General features: G+C 53.0%; 2 protein-coding genes across 6 annotated transcripts in view; one reads left to right on the forward strand and one right to left on the reverse strand.

Moving 5' to 3' along the window:
* The window catches only part of DHX8 (DEAH-box helicase 8), a 29,206-nt gene extending 20,928 nt beyond the window's left edge, over positions 1–8,278 (forward strand). The window contains exons 18-23 of the mRNA XM_079906196.1: positions 256–411; positions 2,785–2,922; positions 3,409–3,537; positions 3,716–3,912; positions 4,391–4,570; positions 5,426–8,278. Of these exons, the coding sequence (XP_079762322.1) occupies positions 256–411; positions 2,785–2,922; positions 3,409–3,537; positions 3,716–3,912; positions 4,391–4,570; positions 5,426–5,645 (1,020 nt within the window). The 3' untranslated portion in view covers positions 5,646–8,278. The remainder of the gene's footprint in view (positions 1–255; positions 412–2,784; positions 2,923–3,408; positions 3,538–3,715; positions 3,913–4,390; positions 4,571–5,425) is intronic.
* Positions 8,279–9,777: 1,499 nt separating this feature from the next.
* Positions 9,778–23,741, reverse strand: ETV4 (ETS variant transcription factor 4; the record flags this gene model as incomplete). 5 transcript variants are annotated; one of them, XM_079906197.1, is made up of 12 exons in its annotated part: positions 9,778–10,255; positions 10,578–10,679; positions 10,951–11,123; positions 11,280–11,348; positions 11,509–11,583; positions 13,416–13,693; positions 13,919–14,080; positions 14,554–14,680; positions 15,856–15,909; positions 23,128–23,175; positions 23,397–23,490; positions 23,667–23,741. In XM_079906197.1, the coding sequence occupies 12 exons, from the start codon at positions 23,724–23,726 to the stop codon at positions 10,031–10,033; spliced, it is 1,467 nt and encodes a 488-aa protein (XP_079762323.1). In that variant the 3' UTR covers positions 9,778–10,030. The 5 variants fall into 5 exon arrangements, with proteins under 5 accessions (XP_079762323.1, XP_079762324.1, XP_079762327.1 ...); XM_079906198.1 differs by having other exon boundaries at positions 14,554–14,677; positions 23,667–23,726; XM_079906201.1 differs by having other exon boundaries at positions 13,919–14,062; positions 23,667–23,726.
* Between the last annotated feature and the right edge of the window lie 958 nt (positions 23,742–24,699).

Here is a 24,699-nt window from a genome sequence, read left to right on the forward strand (position 1 = left end):
ATCTTTACCATATTTCTTCTATTCACTTGCTTGTATTTGGCCTCACTTGAACAAAGTTTCCTGAAATGCTGAGTGTTGGAGAGGGGATGATAAGAGCGTTGGTAGGTAGTCTTGGAAATGACCCTAAAGGAAGTGAAATAAACCCCATTTTAGGTTTTGCCTGTTGCTGAGTGCCCCTCTTTTAACAGATTTCCTGGGTAAAGCTGTTAAGCAATGTTTAACAGATATGTTACTTTTATATGCCCACTCCTCTAGGCTCAGGCAAAGCAACGCGCTGGCAGAGCTGGGAGAACAGGCCCAGGAAAGTGTTACAGGCTGTACACAGAACGTGCCTACCGAGATGAAATGCTGACCACCAACGTGCCGGAAATCCAGAGAACCAACTTAGCAAGCACAGTGCTCTCACTCAAGGTAGAAATCACTGTCTTGTTAGAATGCTTTGGTAGAACAGTCCAATCCTATGGCCTTAGTAAATGAATCTCAGTTTTATGAACCTTGTTAAATACTTCAGTAATCTCATGGAACCAGTCCCTTTGAGTGGAATGCAAACGGCTGTGATAACAGCCTCTCTGCTGCGGGGCTGGGGCTAAATTGGCATGTGTGCTGTGACATTTTTTCTTGCCATCGTAACCAGCAGGGTATTTGGTTATAAAAGGTTTTAGCTGGGAGCATTTTCAAACAGGATATTAGGAAAAATCGAATCAGTGCCAAACTGTGGACAAACTCACTTCCCTCAACCCTTTAACTTTCAGATCCAATTCTGTTCTTTTAGAACAGAAGCAAAATCCGCAATCCAAAAAGGGGAACTGTTAGTACAGATTTCAGCCTGGCCCCCTGGGGACTCGGTTTTCATTCTGAACATTGCTCTTCCTCTCTCAGTCCCCTGTGAGGACCTTCCTTGTCTTTTGGCAGGGGGAGCTGCATGAGTAATTTCCTAGATGATGGGACCCCCGCCCCCCACCCCCCGACACTGATGCTGCGCTGGAGCCCTAGCACTTCGCTGATGCAGAGTGCTCTGTTGTCATTTATTATTCATTCCCTGTAAGAGAGGCTAAAACAGAGCTTCAGAAAAAAAAACCTGCTCCAGTCTCTGGAGTGAGAACAGAGAGGCATCTGTGGCTCAAACTTCTGCTCCGAGCTGTGTGTCCTTGGCAAATTTATCTGCTCGGCCTTCTGCCCTCTATTCTCTCAAAAGCGGGGGCTGTTAATAGTCTCTCCTGCGAACATAAAGGAGATAATGCAGGTAAGGGCACTGGGCACAGTGCTTACTGATTGCTAACATAATTCCTTGTAGTTCTTATACAGTAAGAATTTATTGAACACCCGCTGTGTTTATGGTCACCATCACTTTATGGGAAAGAAGCAGAAAGCTTAGGTCCTGCCACATCTCCCTTTATACACACTTGGATAGGGCATCATTCACTTGTCTCTCTTAGTCATCAAATTTGGTAACAAATGTATCGAATACACACTCTGTGCCAGGCAGATTGCCGGTGGTTTTGTGTCCACGTGTCTCACCATTGTGAACTCTGAGAGCAGGGACCATGTCTTAGTCACCTTTATATCCCTGCCACCTAACATGGTACAAGGCACTTCCTAGGTGCACAGGAGAAATTATGTATGCAAGAGACAGGGCAAGCTGGTTGTTGTCTTTTTTTTTTAAATTATGATAAAATACACAATACGTTATCACTGTAATCTTAAAATGTCCAGTTCAGTGGCATTGAGTACATTCACAGTGTTGTGCAGCCACACAGCCATCACCACTGTCCGTTTCCAGAACTTTTTGATCATCCCACATCGAAACTCTGTACCCATTTAACTAAACTATCCCTTTTCCCCTCCCTTCTGCCCCTGGTAACCATTATTCTACTGTCTGTGTCCATGAATCTGCCTATTCTAGGTACCTCAGATAAATGGAATCATAAAATATTTGTCCTTTTGATCTGGCTTATTTTACTTAGTATGATGTTTTCAAGGTTCATCATGTTGTAGCATGTGTTAAAATTTCATTTTTAAAGGTGAATAATATTCCATTGTATGTATATACGGTGTTTTGTTTATCCATTCATCTATTGATGGACATTTGGCTGGTTTCTACCTTTTAGCTATTGTGAATAATGCTGCTGTGAACTTAACGTACAAGTATTTGTCTGAGTCCCTGCTTTCAGTTCTTTTGGGTATATATCTAGAAGTGGAGTTCCTGGATCATTTCGTAATTCTCTGTTTAAGTTATTGGTGAATCACCAAATTGTTTTCCTCAGCAGCTGCACCATTTTACATTCCCACCAGCAACATATGAGGATTCCTATTTCTCCATATCTTGCCAACACTTGTTATTTTCTTTCTTTTTTTTTTTTCTTTCTTAAATTATAGCTATAGCCATCTTAGTGGGTATGAAGTGGTATCTCATTGTGGTTTTGATTTGCATTTCCCTAATTACTAGTTATATTGAGCATCTTTTCATGTGCTTGTTGGCCATTTTTAATATCTTCTTTGGAGAAATGTCTACCTTTGCCCATTTTTAAATTTTTATCTTTTTGTCGTTAAGCTGTACATACTGTCATTCTGAGAGAGTGTTTTTTAAAGTTTCCCGAGAAAGTATATGCTTTCTATCAGTCTTGAGTTTTGTGTGGCGCATTCCTGGAGATTCCTGCTGATCCTGCTAGTGGCTTCCTAATTGCAGTCGAAGATATAAGAGAGAAGGTGACAAGTAGTCTCCCTCCATGTTAACACTGGTGAGGCTGACCTTCCCATCACACACGTTCTTCTCTTCTGTTCTAGGCCATGGGCATCAATGACCTGCTGTCCTTTGACTTTATGGATGCCCCGCCAATGGAAACCTTGATCACAGCCATGGAGCAGCTATACACATTGGGGGCCCTGGACGACGAGGGCCTACTTACTCGCCTGGGCCGCAGGGTAGGGGACAGAACCTAACTTCTGGTGCTTTGGGGAAGGTTCCCTGGCTAACCTTCCATACTCTGTTCTGTTTAAAAGATTAAACTCTGAGGCCCTGGATAAGCTTTGAGTAGAATTCTACATGCCTGTTTTTAACCTGGATTTTCCGCTGTCACTTAAAACTCTTTCTTCTTTACAGAAAAAGAAATTCTATTCAGTTAATCTTACCTCATGATATATTATTGAGTCTAGCCTTAATTTGAAAAGATGTCTGCAAAATTCCCACCTATCCCAATGGTAGTTATATTCTTGGTCACATACATTTTATTGGGTTTATTTGGGAAATTAAAAATAAAAAAGTCTTCTGATAGAGCCAGGCATCCCACACCATAGTGCTTAGGTAAACCTCCTGTGGTCTGTTACCCACTCTGACCAGTGTTTTTACACTAGCAACCCCAGATGGGTCTTCCCCAGGGATGCAATTGTAGTTTCTTCTTCTCCCTCTAGATGGCAGAGTTCCCCCTGGAGCCAATGCTGTGCAAAATGCTGATCATGTCTGTGCATCTAGGCTGCAGTGAGGAAATGCTGACCATTGTGTCCATGCTGTCTGTGCAGAACGTCTTCTACAGGCCCAAGGTAGGGAGTTCAGGCCCACATTCAGATAGGGGTCAGGTGAAGTTGGGTGAAATCAGCCTGTTGCCACCACAGTGCTTAATGTGGACACTTGATGGGGCCGCAGAGGGCTCCCCAGCACTGCTGGATGTTCAGTTAGTAGCTGTGGGGTGGAAAATGATCCTCTCCGCACTGCTTGCAGGATAAACAAGCCCTTGCAGATCAGAAGAAGGCCAAATTCCACCAGACCGAAGGGGACCACCTCACCCTGCTGGCCGTGTACAACTCCTGGAAGAACAATAAGTTCTCCAACCCATGGTGCTATGAGAACTTTATCCAGGCTCGTTCTCTGCGCCGGGCCCAGGACATTCGCAAGCAGATGTTGGGCATAATGGACAGGTAACACCCGGTGACTTCTCATGTTCAAGTTGAACCTCCTTGAATGCCGTGTCTGTTTGTCTCTGTACGAACCTGTGAAGCTGTAGGCACCTGTCCTCTTGCTCCTCACATAACTCTTGTCCTCCAGCTTTTCCGTCTTTGTTGTACTCCTCCCCAGGTAAGGACGTGGCTGAGAATCACTTCAGAAAGTTCCTAAGAGGGAGATGATATATTAGTTGTTGACAATGCTCTTTGTTTACAAGCGTCTGCAACATTATTAGTTGGGTTGAATTACAACCGAAGCAAAGTGTCTGGCTCTTATGGCATCCATCTTTCCTGCTGTGTAGAGCTGCCCCTGGAAGGGCTGGAAGCAGGGTCCTGGTGCCAACTCTGGGGACCCCAAGAAGGATGTGTTGGGTACCATCATTCCAGAAGATAGAACCTCTGAAAGCAGAATAGTCTCACACCTTTGTCCTCTCTTGATTTATTCTCCTGCTAGACACAAGCTGGATGTGGTCTCCTGTGGTAAGTCCACAGTCCGAGTGCAGAAGGCCATCTGCAGTGGATTCTTCCGGAACGCTGCCAAGAAAGACCCACAGGAGGGTTACCGGACACTGATCGACCAGCAGGTGGTCTACATCCATCCTTCCAGTGCTCTCTTCAACAGACAGCCCGAATGGTAGGTGGGCAGAGAGAGCTTGTGGATCTGCTGGCCTTTTGTGTTTGTATCCTCACCCACCCCCAGCACTTCCTATTCTAATATTGCTCATATTTCTAGAGAAGCAGGAGCCTGAATTAGACACAATATCAGGCCCTTTTTATTTATTATTTATTTATTTATTTTTAGTTTTATTTTTTTGGCCGCACTGTGCGGCACGTGGGATCTTAGTTCCCTGACCAGGGATTGAACCCGCACCCCCTGCAGTGGAAGCGCAGAGTCTTAACCGCTGGACCACCAGGGAAGTCCTGAGGCCCTTTTTAGAGAAAATCATGGGGGTAAGAGCTAGGAAGGATCTTAGAGATTATCTAGTGAGGTGGTTAAAAAAAAAATTTTTTTTTCAAGTAGTATTTTAAAAAAAATTGGAATCTTACCCACCCTAACATAAAACCAATTAAAAACCACAGTGCCACCGTGGTGGTAGAAGAGGGCTGGAGATGTAGAGCCTTGCCTGCTTGGCTTTCCCCATCCCCTTGTGGCAGCCTCTGAGGTCCTCTTCAGCGCCCTGGAGGTCTATGGATACAGCCCAGAAAACCACCCATTTCACAGAGCAGGAATCCGAGGTCCAGAGAAGGGATGTGATTGGCTCCGTGTCATTTAAATCGTTGGAACTGGCAGTTCTCTGTGGTTAGAGGTGTGCAGGCTCCTCAGTATTGGGCTGTGGCTATCATAAACAGAGACTGCAGTCTCCTCAGGGGTCAGGCAGGAGAGGTAGGAGGGTCAAATGCAAGCTCAGCTGAGGCCCACCAGGGACCAGGGTGCCGTGGAGCCAGGCCTGTATCGGAGGCTTGAGCCCTCTCTCTGTACCCCGCTCAGGGTGGTGTACCACGAGCTGGTGCTGACCACGAAGGAGTACATGCGTGAGGTCACCACCATTGACCCCCGGTGGCTCGTGGAGTTTGCTCCAGCCTTCTTCAAGGTCTCTGACCCGACCAAGCTAAGCAAGCAGAAGAAGCAGCAACGACTTGAACCCTTGTACAACCGCTATGAGGAACCCAACGCCTGGAGAATATCCCGAGCCTTCCGGCGGCGCTGAGAGGCAAGAGTCTGTTTGTCTCTTCTGCAGCAGTGGGCCAGGGCTTGGCCTCGCTCTTATTGATGAAAAGCTGATCCTGAGGATACAGCTGTCCAGTGACTGACTATCTCAACTGGGCATTTCCTAAACTTGTCTCTCATTTCTTCCCTGGTGGTAAAATAGAAACAGGGATTTACGCCTGGTTTGATCAGAGCCTCCAAGCCCCACCACCCCAAGGCACTCAGCCAGGGCTCACAGCCAACATGGGAGCACAGTGCATCATCTCCAAGACAGGGGAAACTTCCACAGCCCTCGGATGGGAAAGGGGAGTCGTGAGCATCTGGTACCTGGACTCAATGAGGGCCCTGATGCCCTAGCTGGTACTCTGGAGGAGGGAGCCACAGAGCTCGCTGAAAGTGTTGGCCCCACTTCCTGCCCCTGTCCAGCCCCTGTACTTTTGCTTAACCTCCTGCAAATATTTATTTTCTTAAGGAAACAAAATTGGTTTTCTGTGGCTGTTTCTTCTAGCTGAATGGTTAGTGTTGGCCTGGGCTGAGGGTGAGGAGGGTTAATACCTGTGGCTTCAGTGGAGAGTACCCTGAAACCAGAGCCTGGGGCCTCTTTGGGCTGGGAGGTGACACACAGCCGGACCTCCAGTCTTATCTCTCAGCACCGGCGCTGGTCCGGCTCTGCGTGGACCGCCCCGTGATTAACTGCATCCACTGCACAGGCGCTCCACTTGGGGCGCCTGAGTGGTTGCAGATGCCGCATATTGAACACAGAAGGCTCTCCCCTGGCTCCCTTTCCCGCCTGCCATGCTCACAACATGCAGCGTGTCCTATTTCCTTTTGAAACATGTAAGTAGTGACACAACCTTCAGTTTATTTTGGTTTTATTTTTATCCTCCTGAGGTCTGACAAAGGGTTTTTTTGGTCAAAGCCTCCCTTCCTCCCCTCCAAACTGAAAATCAGCAGAGCACCTCTCAGAGCCTGATTTGTGCTGCCTAGGGTCTGTGCTCCTGGCCTCGTGCTTGGTGGTTTTCTCCTAGCATTTGCTGTGGAATGGCCACCTCCAAGTGCCCTCCTCACATTTCCTGAGAAGCCTCTGGGCTTGGACTTGGGAGAACATCAGGCAGATGCTGCTGGGCCAGGCTGTGGAACTTCTGGGAAGTTGGTCTTGTAGAGAAGCCCCCGGGGGATTGGGGACATCCTGTGTTATGGTCCGCACTGCTTCCTACCTCCTCACACCAGTAAGTAATGATGTAAATACTAGAACTACTATACAGTGGTACGCTGGACACTAAAAGAGACCATATGACATATCAGGATATAAAGGACTGTGGGCTGTCATTGAGCAGCAAACCAGCCACCCTGAAGACAATTCAGAAACAACCCAGCAGAATCTGCTGACTGTAGGTCCCCACCCCTTTACTGAGCTGAGTGAGCTCCTACGATTCTGAGTGTGCCTCTCAGGAAGCCCAGGCCAGCAGTTAAGGGCAGGGGATCTTTACGTGCTAACCTTTAAGGTATTATAGGGAGAGGTAGTGCAGGGACGGACCGAGGAAAGTGAAGTGGAAGCAGGGGCCGAGTACCCAGCTCGCCAGTCTTAATTCCAGCCCAGGTCTCTCCAGTTTAGGAACAAACTCTGGGCTTGGCAGCCCACCTGTCCCAGCTGGGTGACCAGCACTGACGGCATTCGCACCTCTGAAGTCATCGCCCCCAAGGAAGGAGGTTTGGGTTTTAAGCTGAAGTTGAAAAGGGGATGTTTAACAGGCCAAGGGTGAGAGACAGCAGGCTGGTCATCTTTCTGGGTTAGGTGAGCAAAAAGAAGGACCCCAGCTCTGTGGGTGTTCCTTGAACATCTCCCCGAAGAGCTGGGGTCATGTCTGTGCTGTGACAACATGGCTGGGGTCTGACCTTCTGACTGTCCACCAGGAAACAGCATGTAGGCAGTATTGCTGAGCCTGCCCAGAGGGAGAAGGGGGCTCCCAGCCAGATTGGGAAGGACTCGCCTGCTGCTCCTACACAGTGGGGCCCCTGTTTCTCTTCCTTGAACCAGTATTTCCCGAGATTGAGTGACAGCCCGGGAGAGGATGTGGGTCTCACGCAAGGAGTTGGAGTCTTCTCGGTTGTTAAGAGTATGCTGTTTACCCCACCCCTGTGGGAGCCTAGCTCAGGAGTCTCCTGCCCCTGCACGTGTGCCGAGTCTTGTACTTGTCTGTGTGTCGGGGGACCATCCCCACGGGCCACATGTCAGCTCTCCTGCTGGGTCACGTGCCTTGGTCCAGGGTTCACCTTCATCCATTCTGGAGCACGATTTGGTTTGGGCTGTCTCTCCTTCAGACAGAGAATTCTCTCCAGTGGTCGTGGTTGTGATCTGGTAGCTGTCTCCACTCGGAGCAGTGCCCTCCAAGTGTAAGGATTTGAACAAGAGTTGTGAGGAGTGTCTCGTTAACGCGCATTTCAGAGGGCAGAGGTCACGTGTCTCAGCCTGTGGAGACCTTTCCAGGACACTGCTTCTCACCTAAATTCCTGTCTCTCCTCATGTGCGCCTACTGGGGACCTCAGGGTTTCCACTTGACTTTACACCTCTTCCCACCATGATACCCTGGCTTTCATGTACAATTAAATCATATATTTTTTAAAACTTGTTTCTTAAAATTTTCTGTCTCTTGGCTCTCAATTATGAAAATCAGCATTGTTTTCTGTTTCTGGGGAAAAAAATAACATTGCTTTTTATTTGTGGGTAGGGTTCGAGTGGCATCCCTTTCTGCCATCTTGGCGTAAGCACTGGGCAGGGGCTGAGGGTGAAGCATTAACGGGGTTGGGCCGGCCCTGCCTCAGCGCAGCTCTGGTTCCCTGCAGTTCTGATGTACCTGGATGGAGAGCACCCGTTTTCACCTGAGCCTGGCTCCTAGGAAGCTGCTTACACAGGGGCTGGGTCTAGAACTGCCCATCTTGCCCTTCCCTTATGCACAGCCACCCCGTTGTCATATCTACTGTTACACTTCCTCTCTAGGTGTCACTTTTGCAGCCTGGCCTTTCCCCGAACCCCAAAAACTTGGCCCAGGGTTCTGGTTTCCCCCAAATTTGGGCAAGGAGAATCCATGCTGTTTCTCCTTCCCTTTTCCTGCGAAGGTCTGGCCTGTTCTTCCTCCACTAGCCAGGACCCAGGGCTCGGGGCTGCTCCAGCCTCCCTGCACCCTCCTGCCTGGGTGCCTTGCTTCTCTCCCTGCGCTCCAGATCCTCTCCACACAAACTCTGTCCTCACCTTCAGCAAAAACAGCAACCTGGAGCCACGGCGGGAGGGGACACACAGTTGGGGTACACATGGGTAGCATGGTCATGGGAGCAACTGTGATCACAGAAACCACAGGCCAAACTCTGCCTGAAGAAGCCCCAGGAGGCCCTCAAAGCTCTACTAGGCTCCCACTTCCCTCATCCTGGACAGGAAGATGGCTGCAGGTGGCCAGTGGGCACTAGGCCAGATCACAAAGTACCCTTTGTCCATTATTTCAGACAGTCCTCACACGATAATCCTGGGAGGGGGAAAGAGCAGGTATCACTGAGCCCATTTTCCAGAGGAAAAAGTCAGAGGTCAATTGTTTTTTCCTAAACCCATAAGGGAAGTTAAGTGTCAGGGCCAGGCCCCAAACTCAGGTCACGTGCCCCTAAGGCCAGAGCTCTTTCCAGCCCCAGGTCCTTCTCCCATGGCAGCAAAGAGGACAAAGGAGAACTCACAGGAGACGCAGGGGCCTTTATTAGGGTCTGGCAGATGTAGTGGAGATGGAGGTGAAATCCCAGGCCTGGGCCTAGGAAAAGGCAGAGGAGAGGCAGAGGGCCCTGGGAGCAGAGCCCAGCCATCCCTCCTCCACCTGGCAAGCCCTCCCCCATCCCAGGTTCCTCACTCCAGCTTCCCCGACTCTAGGAACAAAGAGCACCAAGAACTGCCAAGTAGGACCCTCCAGGGTCACAGCCTGGAGCAGAGTGCGGGATGCAGCCTGCCGTCTCCCCAGCATGGGAGATCAGGGGAGCTCAACGTCTCCCTCTCCGCCAGGATGAAGTGGGGAAGCTCCTTCTCTGTCCCCCAGAACAGAACAAACTCTTGTTCTCTGTGATGGGGGAGAGGGAGTGGGGCTTGGCCTCTAAGCAGGACCTAGGAAGAGGCCAGAGGTGGAGTCCCCGGAGGAGTTTCCTAGACACCACCTTCACACTCGCAGTGTCTCCACTTTCCCTTCCCATCAACTCTGGGGAGCAGCTCAGAGTCTGGGCTGGAGTGACTGATGGGCAGAGGGGATCTGCTCCAAAGACATCTGTGGGTTTCAGAGTGGGAGTTTCCCTGACACCAAATTCAGCTCTATGTACACAGGGCAGCACCCCCGGCAGCAGGGGAGCAGCTGCTAGGGGCTAGTAAGAGTAGCCACCCTTGGGGCCAAAGGGCTGGGCGGGGCCAGCCAGCTCTGGGAGGTAGGCGGGGCTCTCGTCCAAGTGGGACAAAGGGACTGTGTCCTCCTCACTGACGGGCCGGTCAAACTCAGCCTTGAGAGTTGGACGCTGATTGTCCGGGAAGGCCAGAGAGAAGAGGGCCTCGGGCTCGCACACAAACTTATACACGTAACGCTCGCCAGCCACCTGTGGGAAAAGAGGGCTGGGTCAGTGTTGGGGTGGGGAGAGCAGCCCTCCTACAGATGCCCGGGGCACATTTCTCCTCCAGCTGGTTCTTCTAAGAAGCTCCTGTTCTCTAATCTCAACCTCTCCATGCTTTAGGCTTTTCCATTACTATTTATGTGTATCACTGTTTTGGGAGAGGGAAATCTTGGGATTGTCCACAGTTTGACTTCTCTGACTGGTTCACTGTCTGGTCCTTCAAACTTGCGAGAATGCTCTCCTGCCCCCATCACCTTCCCACCTCCACTGCCCCCCAACCCCTTGTCCTTGGACCCCTAATCCCGACCTTCTGCATGATGCCTTTCTCGTAGTAGTACCGGAGTGAGCGGCTCAGTTTGTCGTAATTCATGGCTGGCCGGTTCTTCTGGATGCCCCAGAGCCTGGCGACCTGGGGACAGGAGACAGAGTTTGGGGATGGCGATGGCAGCTCAGTGGAGGAAATAATGGGGCGCAGGTCAGAAAGAGTACTTGAGATTCTTGGTGCAAATGCTCAGCTGGCCCTGCAGCTAAGCCCCAGCCCACAGACCCTGGTTTGGCAGGAATTCAGGTTAAATAAAGCAACGGTGCTGGTGAAGGCACATGCCACCAGTTCCCAGGTCCTCTCGTCTCCAGGCCTCAAAGTCGTTGGGAGGAGGGGTGGGGACATCTGAGAGGCCCACCTCCTCAGGCTCAATTAGTTTGAACTCCATCCCCCGGCCGGTCCAGGCAATGAAGTGGGCATTTGTCGGGTCATCCAGCAGGGCCACCAGAAACTGCCACAGCTGCAAGGCACCCCGGCGCTGGTAGGGCGGCCCCTCTCTGAAGGCTCCCACCCCTTCCTGCTTGATGTCTCCTGGGGAACACAGGAAACAGGCGGTGGAGGGCTTGTGCCCTCTGGTCCCCCAAGCAACCCGGTCCCCTCTCCCCAGGGGTCTCTCCAGGCCCTTTCTCATGAAATGTGATGTGATTCCTGGGGGACACAGAGGGCATGAAAGGTCACTTCTCTGACCTTCAAATTTCTCAGGGACGACGCAGACATCATCTGGGAATGGTCGCAGAGGTTTCTCATAGCCATAGCCTTGAGGAGGAAGTTGCAGGGATCACTCAGATCTGGGGGTTCACTGATACGAGACCCCAGAGAGTCCAGAGGGACTCCTGGCCAGGAGCCCCTCCCCCAAGGCACGACTCCCTCCTCCAAACTTGGAGGGCTTGGCAGGGGAGGTAGGAGGCTGCCTTACCCATGGTCCCGTCACCTGGAGGGGGCCCGGAGAAACCCTCTGCGTGAAGGTACATTGAAGCATACCCAGGGACGTCTGGCGGGGGGGAAGAAAGAAAAAAGGGCGATGTTATAGGTAGCTGGGGTAGGGGCGGCAGTCCTGCACACATTCAAGAACTTCTTCTGCCAGCCTGCCTTCCGGTTCTTTTCCAAGAGGCCTGCCTACCACCAAATCCTAGGGGAAGTTCCCCCCAGAGGGAGTGAGAAGCCGGAAGCCCTCAACTTGAGGGCGGGGCCAGAGGGCCTGGATGGCAGCAGCTGGGGCTGGGCAAAGCTGCTCCACAAGGCCCAGGATTCCAGGGAGCAGCTGTTTCCTGTGAGTTTATGGGGAGGAGGAGGGTAGAGATGAACCTCCGGGGAAAGGGTTCAATGTCCCAGCCTAAGATTCCCTTGGAATGGGCTGACGTCCGGTCAGCAGGGCAGGTTCCAGCCCAGTGCGGGTGTGAGGGAGGGAGGGAGAGAGGGAGGAAAGGAGTGGGGGTGGGGCGGGGGGAGAGAGAGAACACGCATGCATCTATTTGTGGAAGAGGCAGTGGGCACACGGGGCTGTGTGTTTTCAGGTCTGACAGCAGACAGTCCACTCCATTTCATTCCATTCCACGGAACTGACACCTCCCCACCCCACCTGGAGGCGGCCCCGGTGCAAAGCCAGCCCTTCAAGTGCCAGCCCCTTCCCGCCCTACCCCCACCACTCCCACCTATGAATGAGATGGTGAAACCCGACACCTCCGGGAGGAGGCGGGAGGGTGGGCTCATTCATGCCTCCATTTTGTGAATGGAATTCCTGACTCCATTCAGAGAAAGCTGAAGGGGGAGGGGCAGGAGTTCAAGGGCATGTAACACGATCTCCTCCGGTCTACATCCTTTGAAGGTCGGCGGCAAGAGCGTCTCCCTCCTCCTTCCTCCATCTCACTGCCGGGCACGGCTCAGGCTTAGGGCCCGGGCTTGAGGAGAGGTGGGTGCACCCTTCTGGTTCTTGCTGGGGCAGCCTGGAGGATTTGGGGCTCACCCCCCTGCCCCGAAAAGACTGGGCACCAGGAATAGAGAAATTCAAAAGCTCTGGCCAGCTCTGAGCCTACCCTAATCTCTGAATTTATTTTTTCTAATGCAAGTTTACAGATAAACTCAAATTTGGAGCTGGTAGCAATGTTAACAGGAGACAAGGTTTTCTGGGCCTTTCCTGGGCGCATGGGGTTTTGAGCTGTAGCTGTTTTTGAACACAGCAGCTGAGTGCATCTCACTCCTGTCAACAGCCAGGTGGAACTAGAATTTAAAGCAGTCCCTACTTCCGGTCTGGCCAGGATGGCGGGTCCTTCCAACCTGGAGGCTCGGAACAGGATGTGAAAACCACATGTGAACCCCACCTTCCAACTGGGAACTGTGAACCTGGCTAGTTTCAAGTTCATGTTTCTCCTCATTAAAATCCCTTTGTATTTTTATGCTTCTGTGGGGACAGGGACCAATGACACGTCCTATTCATCTTTGTGTCCTCCAACTGCACACACTCATGGTCCTGGCACAGTACTTAAATCTCAATAGGTAATTAAACCCCCAAGCACCTGCTACATAGAAATAGGAAGAAATGCCTTAACTTTCCTATCAAGTCACAAGCTACCTGAGGGCAAGGACCTGCACATGTCACTTATCTCTTATCTGAATATAAGTTTGCTGATTGAAAAGTGACAGTTCTTTTGAATCTATGAAAAGAAGTGGTAGGTGGGTGGGTTGAATGTATGAACTGGTAAATGGATGGGAAGGTAAAAAAAACTTGTGGGGAGACATTCTAGGTTTAATGGAACTGATCACATGCTACCCCACCCAGCAATCCCACCAAAACCCCTCCATCTCCTTCCCGGGAGCATCTCTTACCTGAGTCGTAGGAGAAGTCCATCTGCTCCTGTTTGATCACTACCCCCGCCCCTGGGTACCTGTGCCCATTGATTCCACCCTGGCCCACTGCCGGCTGGCCGGGCTGGCCGGCCTGTTCATACAGGGGGTCAAGGTATTCCCGCTTGAAGCTCTGCTGGGGGTAGGGTGGGCAGGGCTCCGACAGCTGGTGTTGGTAGGGGGCTGGGAGAGGTTCCCGGCCCCCTCCCTGAGAGGGTGTGAAGGAGTGGCAGATATCCAGGGGCTGCTGGAAGACAGAGCTGGATGTGGTTGGATGGAGAAGGAAGAAAAGAGAATATTAAACGAAGCCCTCCTTGTGCCTGCTGCTCCCAGAGCTCACAGAGTGGGCTCCGGGTGGGGGGGACGGGGGGATGTCAATATCCCTTCCTCCCTACCTCCCCCCATGCCAGGTTTCTTAAGGGCAGCGAAGAACACTCAGGGATTGAGAAAAAACTGGTGAGACCTGGTTCTCCTTGTCACCTTACCTATGCTCCCCGAGGTACCCATGGCCAGGGTGGGGCTGGGAGGTCCCAGAAGATCTCAGGAAACTCCGTTGTTCTGCCCGGGGAAAGGGTTGCAGGGGCGACTGTCCGGGGGCACCAGGGGCGGGGGACTTGATGACGATTTGTCTAGGGGGGTCATAGGCACTGGAGGTGAGGGGGAGACAGGGGTGAGGGGGCAGAGAAGCTGGGCGAGCATCTCTGAACGCTTCACTCCCTGGGAAGTCAGGTCACAGGGATTATGGGAGAAGAGTAGAGGGTGCCGGGAAAGGAACAGCATGAGCCAGACTCAGCCCCAAATGAACTTTTTCTTCTCCTTTCTTAATCCTGAAGCTGGGTGTAATCTTTAGAACACCTCTCCCCAGCCCAGAGCAGCTGGGCTGGGTCAGACAGCAGCTTCTCCAGTGGAAACACCCTGCCTGGGTCTTAACACACATCCCTTGAACCCGCTGCTGCATTTTTCATCCTAACTACTCAGGAAATCCTGAGCTACATTACTGCATTACAGGAGCTCGGAAATCCTTTCTGTGTCTAACCTGCATCTCAACTGCTGCCATTGCTCACAGGTGCCCACCCCCACCCTCCATCCAACCCTTCCCCAGGGCGGGGCTGGGGCTCACCTGGAATAAAGGCACTGCTCGCCATGATGGTAGGAGAGGGACGGCTTCCTGCTGCAGGGCAGGGCCCGCTCTGTGCGGGGACTCTGGGGTTCCTTCTTGATCCTGGTCGTGGGGCTGTGGAAAGCTACTGTGGGGGTCGGGAGAGGCACAGCAAGGCCAGAGAGTGTCACAGGAGAGGCAGGAAGAGCTTCGGACACCTTCTGCTCTTTAAGGACCAGCTGGATGCCAGTACAGCCTCATCCCCCTTCTCTGGATCTCCGTTGTCAGACACTTCTAAGAACAGTTGGCTATTTACATTACGTGTAGCTTTATACCTCAGGCTAATGTCCCATAGGAACCAAAGAAACTGTCTGAAGTTCAACATTTAACGCAATCCCCCCACCCCCCAAACACCTTTCTAGGGGTGAGCACCTCCAACGAAAGGCTCTGGTTTTCCTGACTGCCCTGTAAAATTCCAAGGGAGAAAAATGTTTTCTTCTTTGGGGCTGTGAAGAAGCTTTCTTTTTCTGGTTAAGGTTGGATATTAGCCCACTTGCCTGTCAGCTGACTAGCATCATACACATGCTCCTAATTATCTGGGAAGAACATTGGCCTTTCCTGTGGCCCCTGCTGGGTTCGCCAACTCCAGCCACCAGGCTGAGCAGCAGAGTTGGTTCCGAGGCAGTGAATGTGAGAGAGTCAAAACCTGCAATCGACGGTTCTGTTGTCGATCATTTGTGCCCTGTTTTCATCTCACTGAAGATAGTTGAGAGCAAAGTATCCGACATTAAAGCAGGGTTTCTCAACAGTAGCACTAGTGACATTTGGGCCAGATAATTCCTTGTCATGGGGGCTATCCTGAGCATTGTAGGATGTTAGCGGCATCCCTGGCCTCTACCCACTAGATGCCAATAGCACCCCACCCTCAGCTGTGACAACCCCAAATGTCAACTAACATTGCCACGTGTCTCCTGGGGGACAAAATCGCCCCCAGTTGCATGAAAGTAACTTAGAATGGTAGAACTGGACCCTGCTGCACGGGTCCAAGCCCCTCGTTTCAGAAATAAGGAAATGGAGGATCACAGAGATGAAATGTCTGCTCCAAGGTCACACAGCTAGGATGGACAAGCCCCGATTTGAAGCAAGGTCTTCATCTCCCAGTTATTGCTTGGTCTTTGGGTCCAAACCCAAGAATGGGGAGCCCTGCCCTTCACCCTCTTCTAGAGGACAGAACAAGTTGATCTTTTGGGATTCTCTATCCCTATGACTCATTTCCTGCCCTCCCCTACTCCCCATTCCCTCTACCCAGGGCCCTCTACTCACAGTTTTCTGAATGGAAATCAGGAACAAACTGCTCATCACTGTCCGGTACCTGAGCTGCAGAGAGAGGCCAGAGGTGAGTCTGGGGTGGGGGCCCCGGATGGCAGCCCCTGGCAGACACCATTATTGCAGCCCTGCAGATTAGCACCAGCCCGAAGCAGGGAAACAGCTTTCCTAGGACTGAAGGCAACTCCACCCCAGGTCCTAGCGACCTCCATCTCTGGGTTCCATTAACACCCTGGAGGGAAGGCTGCAAGTTCTCAGAACCCGTCTGAGCAGATTCCAGAGTTTTGTCCTAGACGCTTTGTGTTTTTTTCCCTCCACTTTTATGAGTGAAGACAGCCCTGCGCCTCAGTTTACAAAGCTCCCTCAAAGCTCCCAGCAGAGCCACATCTGGGGTGCGCGGGCACTGTAAGGAGTGAGATTCTGTGGACTTAGAATCACATGGGAAGATTCTGAATCTGGGCTGGACCCAGGAATCTGCCTTTTATAGAACCTCCCGGGTGAAAGGTAGAAATCTAGAGCCTGGTAAAGGAGATGGAAGGGAAGAAGGAGAATGGTTCAGGAGAGGTGGTAAGAGGATGACAATGGGAGAGGAGGCTGGGGACACTGGCAGGTCAGGTGCCTTATCGCTCTGATGGGCAACTAGGAGAGAGAGAAGGGTTCCCAAGCTTGGAGCTCTGAGGAGCACTCCCAGGGTGCCAGCGTGGGTAGAGTTGAGTTTGGGGATTAGGCAGGAAAACTAAAATAGAACAACAGCTCATCCATGGCCTCCAGACTGGATATCCGGGCTTTGATTTCTAGTTCTTATCCTGGGCTCACTAACTCCTTCAGGTGGGTTACAGCTCAGCACCTCTCCTGACCCCAGAGTCTTTGCCCACTTTTTGCCCCTTTCTCAGGAATAAATAGATCACAGCAGGAAGGGGAAGGGTAGACACCGAGAGGGACTTCCTATCAATCTGGGAAGAGACTGGCTTGAAGATGAAGCAATGGAACCCATGGAGAGGGGTCTTTTGTTCCCTGGAGACTGCTCTCAGATTGGACAATAGGAAAACTCATAGATAAAATGACCGGAGAGTTGAGAATGGCTGGTAAGGGTGTGGGATACGAGGAGATGGCTGGAGATCACGGCCACTCGTCCTAGTCTATACAGGACACACCCCAGTCTCTATGGCTTCCCTCCTGGGCCAAGGCTCCATCATTTCTTCCTTGGATTTCAGCCACGACATGTTATCAGAACTCCCAACATCTACTCTCCCCAAAACTGTCAGAGGGATCTTTTTACAACAGAAATCCGATCACTTCTCTCCCTTGCTTAAAGCATGAACCCCAAACTCTTGCCCTTGGCCTCTGTGGCGCCCAAGTTTCTGGCTCTTGCTTACCTCTCTCACCTGCCTCTCCTTGCCTGTTACTCTCCAGAGCTCTGGTCTCCTTTTGGGTCCTCAAACTTGACCAGCTTGAACCCTCTTCCCCACATCTTTGCCTGTTTTTTTCTGGCCTTTGAAGTGTTAGCTCACCTTGCTATCTCAGAGGCTTTCTCTGACCACCCAAACCAAAGTGGTCCCTCCTGGCTCTCGATCGCATCCCTGTTTTATTTTTTCCCTAGCACATATGACTACCTGAACTTATTAATTTACGCACATGTAACTTATGTGTAATTTATTGTCCATCTCCTCTACCAGAAAGTTAACCTTGCTGAGGGCAGGGGCTTTGTCTGTCTTATTTGTCTGACTCCCCAGCACCCCTCAAACAAGGTCTCGTTCAGAAGAGACACTCAATGCATTATTTGTCAACTATATGAATAAACTACAATGACGCCTTGTCCTCAGGCCGGTGAGAGCCAGCAACATGGGCCTGGGAGCAAGAACTGAAGAGATCCTAACCAATCAGCCCTTCCCTCCCCTTTAGGGCTCCCCCTCTCCACCACCAGGTAACATTAGAGGCAGGTCCCCTGAAAAGCACGTCTCACAAGGGATGCTTTAGGCTGTGATCAATCGCTTGGCAAGTGGATTCTTCACCAACTTACTTTAAATATCAGAGGTGTCAAGTGCTTTAAAATACACATTTATGCGGGGTGGGGGGGAGGGATAAATTGAGAGCATGGGATTAACAGACGTACACTACCGTATATAAAATAAACAAGGATTTACGGTATAGCACAGGGAACTATATTCAATATCTTGTAATAAACTATAATGGAAAGGAATAAAAAAAGAATATAGGTATACACATATATACATGTATAACCAAATCACTTTGCTGCACACCTGAAACTAACACAATATTGTACATCAACGATACTTCAATAAAAAAATAAATAAAATAAAATAAAATATACGTTTGTAGGTAGGTGACTTCCTGACAGAGGGAACCCAATGGCTGAGGGGTTTAAGAATCAGGAACCACTAGCAGCTAAAGAACTTATGAAAGAAAAGTAAGCACAGAACCATCCTAAAGTGATCAGATAGATCACCAGGGCATGAAATCCCGTGGCAAAAACAAATCAACCAAAAAACCACACAGCACATCTTTTCAGGAGCGCGACTAGGGCACAAAGGCAACCATTCCCAAACTGGGCCCAGTCAAGAATCCTGGGGCATTGTTAACAACGGATTCCCAGTCCCCTCCTCTGGAGAATTCCACAGGCCCGGGGTGGGGGCCAGGCATCGGTATTTTAACGCATGCCCCTGGTAGCTCTTAAGAAGAGGCAGGTTTGGAAAACTGGATAAAGGGAAGGGTGCAAAACCTGCTCAGCTGCCCAGGGGTGCAAGGCCCAAGCCCATCCCTGCTGTGCCCTCTGGCCCGCCCACAGACAAGACCCCCAGAGTGGCAGGAGGGGGGTGATAAGAGCAAGATGGACAATATCTCCCTCCCTGCCCATCCCTGCTGTGCCCTCTGGCCCACCCACAGGCAAGACCCCCAGAGTGGCAGGAGGGGGGTGATAAGAGCAAGATGGACAATATCTCCCTCCCTGCCCATCCCTGCTGTGCCCTCTGGCCCACCCACAGGCAAGACCCCCAGAGTGGCAGGAGGGGGGTGATAAGAGCAAGATGGACAATATTTCCCTCCCTGCCCATCCCTGCTGTGCCCTCTGGCCCACCCACAGACAAGACCCCCAGAGTGGCAGGAGGGGGGTGATAAGAGCAAGATGGACAATATTTCCCTCCCTGCCACCTGGGCAAGGAGGGTTCCAAGGGTGGAGGAGGTGCAGAACATGGGGGAGGCTGACGCACATAGGTCTGCTTCTGGGGCTACGTTAACTGCCGGTTTCCACGGAGGTAACGGGCTGGGGGCATCTCCTGCTGGCGTCACAGACCAGGTCACGTGACGCTAGAGAGCCCTGGGGTCATCTTGTCCTTCCTCTTGCCTCAGGCCTGAAGGTTGGACCAGAACCCCCAGTCCCCCCAGCAGTCCCAGAGGAGCCCCCCCCCGCCCCAGCACACTGACCACACCTCAAAAGAGGTGGCACTATCTTCATCCCAGGGCCATGAGAAAGCAGCCCAGGCAAGAAGGGGCTGTGGTGGGAACCCCAGTCCCTGCCTGGCCCCTCTCCGGAACACCGGCTTCTCCCAAAGGGGCAGGACAGGGCTTCAGTCGCACAGAGACTGTCAAGGATGGGAATAGGAACAGTAACGTGGAGCCTCTCATTCCTGGACAGCAGGAGAATTTCTAATACCGTGTTTGGTCTTGAGTGTCAGCCGCTCTGTATTTGTTGAGCTGGCTGAGCTCTGGCTGCCAAGCCAGTGTGCCAGGGTCTGCCCTCAACTCCATCCTGGCACTAAGGTGGAGTTCACCTGCCTGGGGACATGACAGATAATTAAGGAGGGGACGGGAAATGTGCCAAGCCAGCACGATACCCAGAAAGAGAGAATTTTAGGGAACATCCCTCCAGTGGGGGGCGGGAGTCAGTAGAAGAGAAGGGGCTTAGGGGCCTCCCAAGCTGGGCTCCAGGAGAGCTGGGAGGTGAAAACCACCAAGTAGCTAAGCCCACCCCAGGCAAACCACCCACCTATATGATACATGCCCCATCACCTTCTCCCCCTCCTAGGGTACAATTACAGGGTGAAGGGGTCCTTAAGGAGCCCCAGGGGGAAGGGGGGCCATTCCCCGAAGCTTCTGCTCCATTGTATCACCACTGGCCTCATCTCTCACCCTTACCCCGCCCCCACCCTGGCAGTGTGCTGGAAGGAACCAGTTCTCTATCTATGGAGGGGACATTTGTCCCCAAGAGCCTTCTGGAAGGGGAGGAGACAGAAAGATGTAGAAGGAGGCATTGTAGCTAGGAAAGACTGGGAGAGGGGATTAACCCCGTATCGCCCCACAGACAGACTGCAGCACCAGCGCGCACACACGCAGGTTCACACACCCTGATGCCTCTTACTTCACGCCAGCACACGGATGAAACACATCCTCTCTGCATACCCTTCCCACACAGGTTCTCTTTTTGGACTTAAAAATACGATGAGGGAAAACCAAGGGGCAAGGGAGCTGAAGACCTTGGAGGAAGATTTGGGAGCAATGATTCTTATGGCAAGGGGAGCACAGACCCACCCCTTTGAGAATCTCGTAAAAGCTACGGATCATTCTCTTCCTAGAAAAATTCACATTCCTTTGTGTAGGGTGTACCCCCAACAATTTTATACACATATCAGAGGGCGCAAGGACCCCTGCCACCTATCCACAGAGCTTTTGGGAATCCACGGACTCATACAAAGGACATACATGACCCAGAGTCAATGTTCCTTACCGCCAAAGAGACCAACATCATTGTCTCTGGGGGTTCCTGTGGGCTCCCAACAAGCCCGGAAAGGAACCCTCGTCCAGAAGCGGCACATCTTTAACCATAGCCAGACACAGCCTGGGCTCAGCCTGTCTGAGCCTGAGTTTCCCTGTAGTAGCCTGATTATTTCTCCAGCAACTGAGCAGATCCCAGGCACCCCGAAAACAGACACACCTTCTTAGTCTCACTTCACCCCCACCCTCTCCATCTAGAAAACCTCCAACCCAAAGATGTCTGAGCTGCCTCGACAGAGCCCCCCTCCCCCTCCCCCTCAATGTTGCACGGACACCAGACGCCGCACCCAGAACGCCTCCGCCAGCATCCAGCCGGGTGTCCCCCGAAATCTTCACAGCCTCACCCACACTTCAAGGACCCACTGCGTCTCTCCACATTGGGGCTTTAGGGGGAAATCAAGCTGAGGGAGGATGGGCTCTGGCCTCCAGTCCCACGCGCCCCACCACTGGCAAGTTTCCAAAGGAGCTAGTCCCTCCCTGCCACCCCAAAACTCCCTCTGGGCTGCAGGGTCACTGACCTGGTGGGAAGAGGCAGGAGAGGAGGCTGGGGCGCTGCTGGGATGGTGCAGGGGGACAGGGCCCCGGCAGCTGCATCTGTCTCCGCAGAGAGAGCGAGAAGGAGCGATCGGCCTCAGCATCCCCCCCTCACGCCTGGCCATCCATCGCCAGCTGGGAACCTGAGCTGCTCCCTCAGAAGGAAGGACAGGGAACCAAGGAGACCCCAGCGGCCCCCCCCACCTCCGTCTTGCGATCCCCACCCCCACCTCCCCACCCACTGGATTTAAATGTACAGGGACTTCCAGGGCAGCAGCAGGAAGCACACACACTGGCTGTCACACTGACACATGCGGATAGACACAAGTACAATTTCTAGACCCCCACCGCCAAGGGGTGGGGCTTCCAAGGTTGAGAGCAGATGAGAACGTTTTCCTCCCCTTCCCATTCCAAACCCAGCTGCTTCCAAAATGCCACCCTCTGAGCCTACCCCTAGATCACAGCCCCGGGAGCTGCCCACCTGGGGAGCCTAGGGACCCTCAGCTGACAGACGAGGAGCCTGGCAAGCCAGACAGAAATCGGGCTTTGGGAAAGGAAGTCTTTGAGAGACGGTGGAAACCGACACCGCTGCGTCCTTCAGCTCCAGCCTAGCTCCGAAACCTCGAGCGGAAGATGGGAGGTCTGGGCATAGCTCTGCATGTAACTCGCAGCTGGGCACACAGGGCTTGCAGAATCGGGGAAGACAAGACGTGCACAATCTCCCCCAGAACCCCCAGATCCCTCCAGCACCCACGAGGCCGTTCAGCCTCGAATTCCACAAAATGTCTTGAGCGCTTGCTCTATGCTAAACAGTCAGTCTGTTAGCGTACATATTTTGGGGACACCACAGTCGTCAAGACAGATCTAGTCTCACCTAGTCAGGGGTCTTTCTCTTCTACCCCAAGGTTTTAAAGATGGCTCTAGAGGAGCTGGGTTTGAGTTTAAAAAAATCGTCAAAGGTGGAGGGAAGGGGAGATCCCAAAGAAGAGAAAAGCCCTCAAGAAGGGGTTCCTAGTGCTGTAGTTTCTTGGTTTTCAGTGTTACACTGAAGGGACCCTCAGATGGGGGTGTTAACCCTTCCCTCTCAGAGACTGCCTAAACACCATAAGCCTCCTACCTGCAGCCCCACCGGCAACACCCTCAGGCCCCACCCAAACACACCAAGGAATCCAACCAGGAGACCCCCCCCCCATCCCGGAACACACCTCGCTACCCAGAGGAGGTCTCGCTATTGACCCCACCCCTCCAGCTCAGAGCGCACCCCACCCCCGCCCCCAGCAAACTGGAGGGGCAATTTGCCTGGGGAGGGAGGTAGTCAAGAGGGAAGGAGGCGGGAGGATCAGTTGCCATTAGAATTACAATCAAGGCTGTTTGAGGAAGAAGCCCTGGGCTGCTTTGCCAAAGTGAGGCAAAAAAGAATTATTTAAACTTTTGCAGTTCTTTTGGCTCAAACAGTAAATTGTTTGGCGCTGCGGGCTGGGAAGAAGAGAAACCAAGGGTGTAACAATGAATGTTTTGGCAATTCCAGAAAGGAAGTAACAAATGAATCTCTACTTCTCCTCCTCCAGTTTCTTAAACTCCCGACTCCCGCAACACCCCAACCTACACCTCGGCCTGGCGGCTGGTGCCAAACAAACTTTGCAAATGAAAATTTCAACCAGGAAAACGGGCCTGGGGCCAAGTTCCATTCAAATAGGCAAATACCCCACACAATGGTCTGATTCATCCGCAGGCCTAGTTACACAAGCCTGGCTCAGGGCAGAGAAAATAAATATCAATATAAGTAACCACGCTGGGAGCTGGAAAGAGTGGAGATGCAGGGGACGTGGGGAAGGGGCCTTGCAGAGGCCCTTGAGGGTGAGGAGAGAGGAAGCGGGCTAGGCTGGAATAGTAGGGGTAGAGAGCATCCCCCACCCCAATAATAGTAAAGGTCACAAAACCACTCACCTTCAGCAAGCCACGTCTCCTGGAAGTGACTTAGATCCTGGAATAGATCTGAGGGGTGAATAATGGAATTGGAGAAGGTGAGCTGGAGGTGCTCGTGAGAGAGCGGGAGCCCTAGCGAACCGGATGACCTCCCCCTTGGGGGTACTGGCGGATAATGACCAGAGTCCCTTGGAGGGCGAGTCCTTTTGGGAAAAGGGCGGGGGCTCCAGGGTCAGCCCTCGGGGTGTGTGAGGTGGGGAGGGTAGCGGTTTGTCGCTCTGTCTCTTTACCTTCGGAGTCGGGGGGCGGCAGGGAGCCCGGGTCCATGAGCTTCCCCTGCGGGACCATCAGCGCTTCGCGCAAGCTCCCATTTCCGGGAGATTTCTGCGGAGAAGGGGAAGAATGCCCCCGAGTCACCCTGAGGCCGCCTGGTCTGGGGGGCGGGGCTGGGGTCCCGGGGTGACTCCGGGGCGGGCAGCCCTGGACCCCGTTGGGGCCGCTGGGTGGGTAGGGGCGGGGTGCAGGGAGGGGGCGGGCGTGGAGGCCGGCGCGGCGCTCACGCTGCAGAAGGTGTAGGGCACTTGCTGGTCCAAGTATTCGCCTTTCATCCTCCGCTCCATCCGGCCGCTCCCTCCGGCCACACGGCCCGGGCCCCGCGCGGGGGCAGAGACCTGGGGGCGGGGGAGCTGCGTTTGCACACCGTCTGGGGGAAGGCAGCGAGGTGGGGGTGGGGAAGGGCGACCGGGAGGGGCAGTCGCGAGGCTCTGGGTCCGACGGCAAAACTTCTCCGACTCACTTAGGCGATGGGGAGGTTTCCGCCTGCCGAGCCTAGCGTCGCCACCACTCCCCTCCCGCCAAAGGAGGTCCCACCTGCTCCTGGGAGCCGGGCTCGCCGTTTCGGCTGCTTTCTGCAGCCCTGCTTTGCCCAGGCTCAGTTACATAAGACGTGTGTGTGTGTGTGTGTGTGTGTGTGTGTGTGTGTGTGTGTGTTCGCTCTCTCGCGCGTGTGCGCTGGCGCGCGGAGGAGTGGGTGAGGAGCGCACCATTCGCACACCCACAACTCTGGCGCCCCCTCCAACCCTGAATCCCAGCGTCTCCCACCTCTTGCCCTGGAATCTGCGGTGGCGGCTGTGAGAGTGTGGTGCGTGTTGGAGGCGAGGCTGGGAATCGCAGACATTCTCCCTCCCTCTCCCTCCCGCAGCCTCACCTGAGGCCCGGGCGTCTGTGCTGGAGCAGCGGGGGGTCCCGAGCATACCCCGGGACCCCACTGAGGGCCGTGGGGCTAGGCCGGAGCGAGGCGGCCCCGGCCCCGGGTCCCCCGCGCACCGGCTTGTTTTCCGGGCGCCGCCGACAGTTGTGAGCCCGGGGGAGCCGCTGATTGGTGCATTTCCTTCGCCTCGGCCTCGGCTCTCTCTCCCCCCACCCCGTTCCCTTTGTTTCATTGACTTTTGTGAATGAAACCCCAGGGCCCGGCTCGCCCGCCAATCCCGAGACTCGCCCGGCCGAGCCGGAGGGGCGGAGTTTCCCAGCCGCGGGGGCCAATCAGAACGCAGGGGCTGGCTCCCGGCTTCATTCACCGCTTGGGCTCTCATT

The sequence above is a fragment of the Stenella coeruleoalba genome (genome assembly GCF_951394435.1).
Source record: "Stenella coeruleoalba genome assembly, chromosome: 19".
Lineage (NCBI taxonomy): Eukaryota > Metazoa > Chordata > Mammalia > Artiodactyla > Delphinidae > Stenella > Stenella coeruleoalba.